This window comes from Octodon degus, unplaced genomic scaffold, assembly GCF_000260255.1.
Source record: "Octodon degus isolate 3935 unplaced genomic scaffold, OctDeg1.0 scaffold00026, whole genome shotgun sequence".
Taxonomy (NCBI): domain Eukaryota; kingdom Metazoa; phylum Chordata; class Mammalia; order Rodentia; family Octodontidae; genus Octodon; species Octodon degus.
The window spans coordinates 12,859,070-12,868,749 of NW_004524602.1; the positions used below are offsets into that span (position 1 = coordinate 12,859,070).

At 40.7% G+C, this 9,680-nt stretch overlaps 1 protein-coding gene across 1 annotated transcript in view; it reads right to left on the minus strand.

The window, feature by feature from the left end:
* Positions 1-1,843: 1,843 nt before the first annotated feature.
* Aph1b (aph-1 homolog B, gamma-secretase subunit) overlaps positions 1,844-9,680 on the minus strand; it is a 37,551-nt gene continuing 29,714 nt past the window's right edge. The window contains exon 6 of the mRNA XM_004628835.2: positions 1,844-5,148. Within this exon, the coding sequence (XP_004628892.1) occupies positions 4,981-5,148 (168 nt within the window). The 3' untranslated portion in view covers positions 1,844-4,980. The remainder of the gene's footprint in view (positions 5,149-9,680) is intronic.

Genomic DNA, 9,680 nt, shown 5'->3' on the forward strand with positions numbered 1-9,680 from the left:
TCTCTCTCTCTCTCTCTCTCTCTCTCTCTCTCTCTCTCTCTCTCCCTCCCTCCCCACCCACCCAGGCTATTTTTCCACTCCTCTACAATGTCTATATCCCGAGTTAGGCACGCTTGTGTATTTGCTTATCTCCCATTCCGGGTAACCTGCTCCACTTACAAGCTCACCCTATCTCTACACTGAAACTGATTTCAGCAAGGCCACAGCAAGTCACCTCAATGCATCAATTCTCCTTCTCTGTACTCGTTCTTCACGGCATTTCACATCCCTTGCTCCTGGCTCACCATGCTCCCTGAGTTTTTCTTCTGCACTGACCACTCCTTTCCTTTGCAGTCCCTTCTGTGCAGCGTCCCAGGGCTCAGCCACTACCTTTTCCTTTTGATCTATATCCACTACCCAGATTCCTCTGTCCACTCCTACAATTTGAAGCATCTTATATACTCAAGCTACTTTATACTGTACTTTATAGTTACCTTTAAATAACACTTGTTATGGTTTAAATCTAAAATGTTTCCCAAAAGCCTTACATGCTCAGACATGGGGTCTGGTCAGAGGGGTGGTCTCTGGGTGTATTCTTGTCCTCCTTGCCTTCCCTGCTTTTCTCTGCCATGCCCTGCCCCCATGCTGTTTCAACTTTGAACCAGACAACCACGGACTGAACTCTCTCAAACCATAAGCCAAGTAATCCTTTCCTCTTCAGCTGTTGGTGTCAGATATGTCTCAGTAAATGGAAAGGTACTGTAATGCGTATATGTTTTATGTGTTCCCCAAGGACACAGATCCCTACCATCTTGGGGTTTTTTTTCATCTTTTTAAGCAGCTATGCGATGTTCCGTGCCCAATGTAAGCACTTAAACTCTCTCTTTGGTTTTGCATAAGCAATAGAAATAGGTATGTGTAGTTTTACTACCAAATAAAAGCAGGACTCATAGTGGTCCTCACATAGGCTGTATCACCTCGAAATTGCTGAGCTTTATACCCAGAACCTGCTTTGGGGACGTTATTATGATGGGCACCTTAGAATATGTCAGATCTCCATTCTACTTAGACTGGATCCATAATCAACTGAGTGGTTCTTCAGTTCTACTTTTTCAGTGAGGTAAAATATGTACTTCTTTCCAGGGAGGCTGATCATAGGGCAATCTCCATTCCATAAATGTCAAGTGAATGGCAATTAAATGATAGCCACAGTTTCAATGAGAAAGGGTCAATGAAACTACGCACATCCTGGCTCACACCCCAGGAGTGTGCGCCTCCTCTTGGGCTTACAAGCTAGAAGTACAGACACTCTGCTCCCTGGACTGGCATTATCCAGTGACATGGCAACAGAAACCTTGAATGGTCTCATTTCAAGCTGCAGCAAACTGCCACCACATGGGCTGGAGTGACAGGTCATGATAAGCTCCCATGTGCCCTGTCTCATGGCCAAGGCCAAATTCAACCTTAGCTGTATAGTCTCATCAAGGAGGAGAAGAACACTGGAAGTTAAACTGACTCTACTGTTAGCCATGATTGTGATGTTTCATTAATTCACTGTTTACCATTACTCAGAGGAGTTTTTTCAAAGTGAGATCCCAGGACCTTGGAGGAATTCTTTCAGCTTGGTTTTAGAAATCACAAAGAACTCCTCTGCCCCAACCTGTTTCTGAACACACAGACATGAGATAGGCTTTACGAATTTTAAATGAGGGAACAACTTACAATTTTTCTTTGCAAAATGCTTCTGAGCTGATGAACATAAACAACAGAAGATACAGGCAGGTTTTGAAAAAACCAAAAATTGTAGCGCCAAGTACTGAAGGATACACTGATCCAAAGAAGGGAAAACATGGGAAATGAATAGTGTCAAACCATCTTTTTATTATTCATTGACAAATACAGGTCCGGAAGGAGTCCACTGAATTGTGTGTTGTGTGTGCCATATCTGGTATTGCAAGTAGGTAGGACATAATGGTATAACATATAAAATTTTGCATCTTTTACATAAAGACATCTCTTCTGAACCTTACTACACTTTACTAGAATAAAGTCTCTTATTAACTGAGAAATATAAATATAATTGTAAATAAAATGTTACAAGCAAAGCATTTTTAGCAAGTCTGGTGTGGCAATTACCTTGTCTACCTGCAGTTTGAAATGGCGGAGCCTGGAAGAAACTCAGCTAACAGAAAGCTAGCTTCACAGGAAGCTGGCTGAGGTGCCCCCATGGGTTGCCTGCCACCCTCGCTGGCTGTTCAGCCCAGATTCAGGGTCACTCTGTGGCCCTTGCTGACTGAAGAGACTGGGAACAGTACCGGGTACAGAATCTTCTGTCGCAGTTGCTTATGTTGCAAACACTGTGTGGCTAAGCGCACCTACCATTTCTGGTGTAGAATGGGCCATGCGCAGCTCAGCAAACAGTGAAATGTACCCACAAAGAAGGAAAACACGGGAACAAACACCACTTCCTGCACAGTCCGCACATATCATGACTTTCTTTCAGCCAGGTTTCTATCACTGTGCTCTAGAAGAGGCTGCTGCTACTATACTGTCAATCAGACAGGCCAGGATTGAGGTAACAAGACATTTCCAGTTATGAGGACTAATTCACATGAGTAAAAAATAAATACAGGGCTTATATTAGAGAGCAATGGAATCAATATTATTCACCAGGCATAATGTCCAAGCACTGCAATAACAGTCCCAACTCTAAGGTCAATTTTTAACTATGTCTACATTTCCTTCCAGACTGAGAAAACCCAGTGTGGAGAACATACGGTCCCTACTCATCCTCTCCAGTTATTAGCTCACCATAGATAAGAAATGCAAACAAACAAAACAAGCCCCAAGAAAACAAGACATGGAGCGCTTCAATATCCATACAGCAACAAAAGAAAACTACACCTTCCCTCTAGGCTTCCTTGGCAGGAGGCAAAGCAACCTATTTGCAAAGTCGGCTGTGCCAACGATGGCAATGCATTCTAAAAGATGTCGGGGCTACAGCATTCCCTTCTTATAGGGAACAAAGATTACGAAATAATTTCCTGAACTAAGATAAATCTCACCAAGGAAAATTTCCTTCTTATCTGGAGTTTTAGTAAATGAGATTATACAGTATGCCAGCTTGTTCTCCCCCCTCCCCAGCTTCTTAATAGAAAGGTATCAGTACACAGGCAACTTGTTCAGAGCTCAAGTATGATTAATAAACAAAATTTTCAGATTTTCTGTACATACTGGCAGCTATTTTGTCGAGCATCTACTTAAGAGATTTGTAAGTCAATAGTAATAACCAACTATGTATTTTTCTTATTCTTCACCAAAGAATACCGTGTTCTGTTAAGATTAAATCCCAGGTCTATGGGTATCTTCTCTCTCCTGAATCTGCACAAGAAATTCCTCTGTTCAGTGTTTACATCCTTGATTCTTCTAGTCCAAGGAAATTCTTGCAGAAAACTAAAAAACTACAAGCTCCAGTAGAAGCACTGGTATTAGTGTTTCTAATCACCTTCAGGGGAATGATTAATTACAACTGCTTATGAGATTGTTTACAGCCTTCTTAGAAGACCTACTCCTCTTGAATCTCTCAACTGGGATGCTCTAATGTCTTTACACATAAGAAGGTTTCATCAGTAAGGCTCTAGTTCACGTGCAACATCTCATCTTTGGAATGATACACGGTTAGCTCAAAACACTGGCTGCACATCTGTTCCAAATATGCCCATCATTCCTCCCTACCCCCGTCCTACCAAACTCACTCATCTGTCATGCCGCTTCTGAAGACTCACTGCTGGCCCTATTTCTTTTAAATGTTCTACAACACATGAGTTTCATGTATAGGTATTACTTTAATGTATAATTTCAATTTCACACTATCAGCTCCCTATAGACATCCCCTGGGGACAATTTCCAGTCAGTAAACTCACAATTCATTGGCAGTTTCTCTTTATAAAGGAAACCAAAATAAATGACTGCTCAGAAATTGTAAAACGCCAGAGAAACCACCTACTGGTAGATCTAAACCTCATATGGCTTAGGTGACAGCCTGATACAACAGCACTTGGGTGAAAGCGCTAGTCAGCATCACAGGAGAAAAGGAGAAGCGTCCCCATCGCCCTGCGGTGTGTTTTCCTTATGTTCTCAGTGAAGCTTGTCCCAGCGTACAGGACTCAGCTCCCTACACAGCTGAAACAACGGGCTTCACCTCTCTGGCCCAGCACCTAGCAGACGGGAAAACCTGCAGCTCCAAGCTGAGGACTCTCAGAGTCGCACAATTCCTAATTTTATACTTTCCCAAGAAAGTCAGAATACAATCTTAAACTGAACTTCAACTAAAAATAAACATAATACCTCAGAAGACAAAACCTAGAATGGAAGAACTTGAAGAAAACGTAACTTACAAGTCAAGTCTTACTTTGGCTAACCTACGGCCAGTCAGCGTAATTTATTACTGCATTGAGCACGGCCTGCCACGATTCTCTAAGATGGTCCTAGGGAAGCCCATGGAAAAAGCCCCTGAGGTGCAGGCTTTAGCCTTCTGTGACCTCAGAATATAAAAAGGCAAAGGCTAACTAGGATGTGGCATTCCGAAATTTGCCTGCTTAGCAGAAGCTGAGTGAGGAAGCAAACACCGGACTCCCAGCGGCTTAGGGTGTTCTTGCAAAGTTCCCATCTGGACCCAGTGGTTCGGCCCTGGAATCACCTCGGAGCTTTCAAGAATTACCCAATGTGCCGGCTAACAAAACCTGCAGCACCAAGCCACAACCAGAATTCTTTATGAAGCCCCAGGTGACTCACGCGCAGCCAAGGAGCAGCCCACCGGACACTTCCCTTTCAGAGACCTGTTGCTTGAAAGCCACGGGAACCAAATTCCTATCTAGTTTCATGTTTCTAAATTCCACCAGGAAAAATTTTTTTTTTTTTTTTTTTTTTTTTAGAAAAAGGCACAGTTGTGCTTCCTCTAAAGACGCAGCCTGCTCTTTGGGAGGCGCTGACTGTCGGAGGTTATCTGGAGCGCTGGTTGTAAAGAAGAAAGTCCTTGTCTTGACAGAGCAGGCAGAGTTTCAGGCTTCGGCAGCTGCCTCCAGCAACAAAAAATGCCCAGATGGCCATGACCACCATGATTATATATGCTGACACCAGATTTATTCCATAATGAGGATTTAGGAAGGTCTGCAAAGGAAAAATAAATTAGCTTGGGTAATAATGCAAACCTAGCAAACACGTGGAATAACCAAAGAGAGAAAACTACTTTCCACAGCTGGTCTGTAACCAAGCATATGAAAAATGCCACGTATTAAGGACGCACAAAGGCAAGTAGAAGCTAATCAAGAGACGCTGTCTGTACATCCTATGCCTTGCTGGGTTCAAGGGACAAATCTAGAGGATCGTCATTACATAGAATGTAATGGAATGCTCAATAGAAGACAAATGTGTAAGCTGGCTCTGGTTTATATCTGTGTCCTTATTAACTAAACTAGTCTTTGGAATCTGCAAGGTAAACAATTAAACGGAAGGAGAGGGAAAAAAAAGATGGGGAGCCAATAACAGGAAAATAACATGACAAGGACAAGGCAGTACATATCAGTTACAACCATCAGTGTTAACAGTCTCAGTTCACCAGTCAAAAGACACAGACCAACAGAATGGGTCAAGCAAGATCCAACAATATCTGACACACAAGAAACACATTTAATTTGAAAAGAAATTCATAGACTGAAAGTCAAAGGATGGGAAACAATACTGTATGTGACAGGAAGCCTGAAAAAAATCAGGGGGAGTTATTCTATTTGCAGACAAAGTGAATTTCAAGCCAAGATTAATTAAAGAAGGTCACTGTAACCTTGTAAAGGTGTCTCAGTTACTCTTCTCTCATTGCTGGGACAAATACCCAACTCCCAAAATGAAGGAAGGAAAGGTTTATTTAGCTCACAGTTACTGGAGGTTTCAGCTGGCTCCAAGGTAGAGAGTGGCACACGGCGGAGGGCAACTGCTCATGGTGGTGGCAAAAAGCAAAAAGCAAAGGGAGGGGCTGCAGCTCAAGCAGCTAGCTAGTCTCCCCTCCTCACACTGTAATGCAAATTACCTGCCCCAGGGCAGGTGCAGCAGCCACACCCACAATAATCAATCACAAACTCCAGAAGCCGCCCATGACTGCATGAGGCTTTGGGGGGACAACTATACACAGACCATAACAAAAGGGAGCAATCCAAGAGGATGAGACAACAATCATAAATATATATGCACCAAACACCAGTGCATCCAACTACATAAAACAAGTATCACTGGACATGAAAAATCAAATAAGCACTAACAATTGTACGGAGGGATCTCAATACCCTAGTATCACAAAATGACAAGTCAACTAGACAAAAATAAAATAAAAGTGAAATATTAGAACTGAACCAAACTTCTGAACAAATGGACTTAGTAGATGTCTACAGAGCGTTCCACTCTACAGCACCAGAATATACATTCTTCTCAGCTGTACACAAGATGTTCTCCAAAATAGACATATATTAGCTTATAGAACACGCTTAGGTAAATGGAAAGAAACTGAAATTATCCCATGCATATTACCAGACCATAGTTCAGTGAAACTGGAAATGGCAAAAGAAGCACAAGAACTTCATTAACACATGGAAATTAAATAGCACCTTCCTAAACAACCAAAGGGTCACAAATGAAGTTAAAGAAGATTTGACGGTTTCTACAATTAAATGATAATGACAATACAACATCCTGGAATTTAGGGGATACAATGAAAGCAGCCCTAAGAGGGAAATTTATAGTAGTGAATACTTGTATCAGGAAAACAGAGCAAATACAAATAAACAACTTAACAGTGAACCTCAACATCTAAAAAAAAGAAGAGCAAGCCAAGGCAAAAGCATGTATGAAGGAGACTAAGAAAATAATACAAAGAATTAATGAATCATAGAGTTGGTTCTTTGAAGGATTAAATTAAACTGAAAAAACCCTTATCTAACTTTATCCCCCCAAAAAAGGAAAGAAAAAAAGTCAAATCCACACAATTAAGAACAAAAAGAGCAAAATTATAATGCAACCTTCAGAAATCCAGATCATCTATACCCACCTTGAAAACTTGTATTCTAATAAGATGGAAAATGCAGAAGAAATAGGCAGATTCCTAGATGCATATGAGTTACCAAAGCTAAATTAAGAAGATACAAAAATCCTAAATAAACCAATATCAATCAGTGAAATGGAAGATGTAATTTAAAACGTACCAAAAAAGAAAAGCTCAGGCCCTAATGGATTCATTGCCAAATCCTACAAGAAATTTAGAGAAGACCTAACATCACTACCTCTCAAACTCTTTAATGAAATTGAAAGAGAAGCAATACTGGGCTGGTGAGATGGCTCAGTGGTCTAACGCACCTACGTGGAACAAGCTTGGCAAAGCACAGGGACCGCGGTTCAATCCCCCAGCACCACATGCCAGCCCCGCCCCCTGGTGGGCTGAGCTGGCCACACACACACACACACACACACACATAAATAAATAAATAAATTTTAAAAAAAAAAAAAAAGAGAGAAGCAATACTCTCAAATTCATTCCTGGAAGCAAGCATCACCCTGATACCAAAATCAGAGAGGGATCCAACTAAAAGAGAATTTCAGGTCTATCTCCCTAATGAACACAGATACAAAACTCATCAACAAGACACAAAATGCAGCAAGTCATCAAGATGATTAAATCAATAAATGTAATACACCATGTTAATATAGCCAAGGACAAAAATCATATGATCATCTCAAGAGAAGCAGATAAAGCTTCTGACAAAGTCCAGCTACCCACTCATACTAAAAACCCCAGAGAATTGGAATAGACGCTCTTTATCTCAATCTGATAAAAGCCATCTTACAACAAACCAACAGCCAATATCATACTAAATGGACAAAAATGAAAGCTTTCTCTCTAAAATCAGGAACAAGACAAGGAGGTCCACTGTCTCCACTCCTATTCAATACAGACCTGAAAACATTAACCAGAGCAATTAAACAAGAGAAAGAAATAAAAGGAATAATGATAGGAAAAGGAAAAGTTAAATTATCATTATTTGCAGATGACATGATATTCTACATAGAAGACCCCATATTTCCACTAAAAAATCTGCTAATTTTTTTTTTTCTCTACCAGGAATTGAACTCAGGACCTTGTGCTTGCTAGGCAGGTGCTTATGCCCCTGTCTCCCCAGCCAAAAATGCCAGATTTAATAAGCAAATTTAGTAGCACAGCTGCATACAAAGTCAACACTCAAAAGTCAATAGCCTTCCTGTGTAAAAATAACAAACTCACTGAGAGAGAAATAAGGGAAACACCTTTCACAATCACATCCAAAAAACAAACAAACAAACAAACAAACAAAACAAACAAACAAAAAAAAAATGAAGTACCTGGGAGTCAATCTAACAAAGGATGTAAAAGAACTCTACATTGAAAATTACAAGACTTTGAAAAAGGAGATTGAAGTGGATATAAAAAAATGGAAAGATATCCTTTACTCTTGGATAGGAAAAACCAATATAGTGAAAATGACCATAGCTCCAAAGCTGTTATACAGATTTAATGCAATTCTGATGAAATTCCAATAGCATATCTCACAGAGCTAGAAAAAATAATCCTAAAATTCATTTGGAACCAGAAGACCAGGACAGCAAAGGCAATTCTGGGCAACAAAGTCAAGGCAGGGGGCAGGGCATCACAACCCCCAACTTGAAATCATACTATAAAGCTACTGTGATAGAAACAGCACAGTAGTGTGAGAAAAAGGCCCTAAAAATCAATGGAATAGACTAGAAGATGAACAACTCCAGACATACTCAGCCACCCTATCTCTGACAAAGGTGCCAAACACATTCACTGAAGGAAAGCCTCTAATAGCGCTAGAAAAACTGGCTCTGCCCATGCGGATGATTAAAACTGGACCCACATTTTTCACTATGCACTAAACTAAATTTGAAATGGATCAAAGATCCAAATATTGAAACAGAGGGCCAGAGACATAGCTCAGTGGCACAAGCGCCTGCAAAAGAAAGAAAAAAAACAGAACCAATAAATGCATTGGATGATAGAATAGGTAAAGCTCTTGAAGACTCTGGAGTAAGTAAAGACTTTATGAATAAAACCCTGATCACACAGGAACTATCACAAAGAATCAACAACCGGGATCTCATCTTATTAAAAAGTCTTGTTTTATTTTGTTGTATTTAGTACAAGGTCTACTGGGTCTCACTACACAGATTGGACTCACAGTGATCCTCCTGATTTCAGCCTCCTAAGTGTTAGAATTATAGGCACCCACCACCATGCCCAGTCTAAATGGCTGTCTCACATGCTCCAGGGGTGGGGCCAGCACAGCAGGCTGGGGATCCAACCCAGTCCCTGTGTCTGCCTAAGAAAGCGATTTAATCCACTGGCCAACCTAAAAAGTTTTTGTACTGTAAAAGAAGTCACTAACAGAGTAAAGAAACAATTCACAATGTGGGAAAAAATGTTTACCAGCTGTTCCTCTGACAAAGGGTTACTCTTGAGAACATATAAAGGACTCAAAAAAAAAAAACCAGCCCTCTCAAATTTAAAGACCCAATCAAAAAATGGGCATCTGAAAATGAAAACACACTTCTCAGATGAAGGAAACACAAACAGCAGAGAAATGTATAACAAAAATGTTCAACAA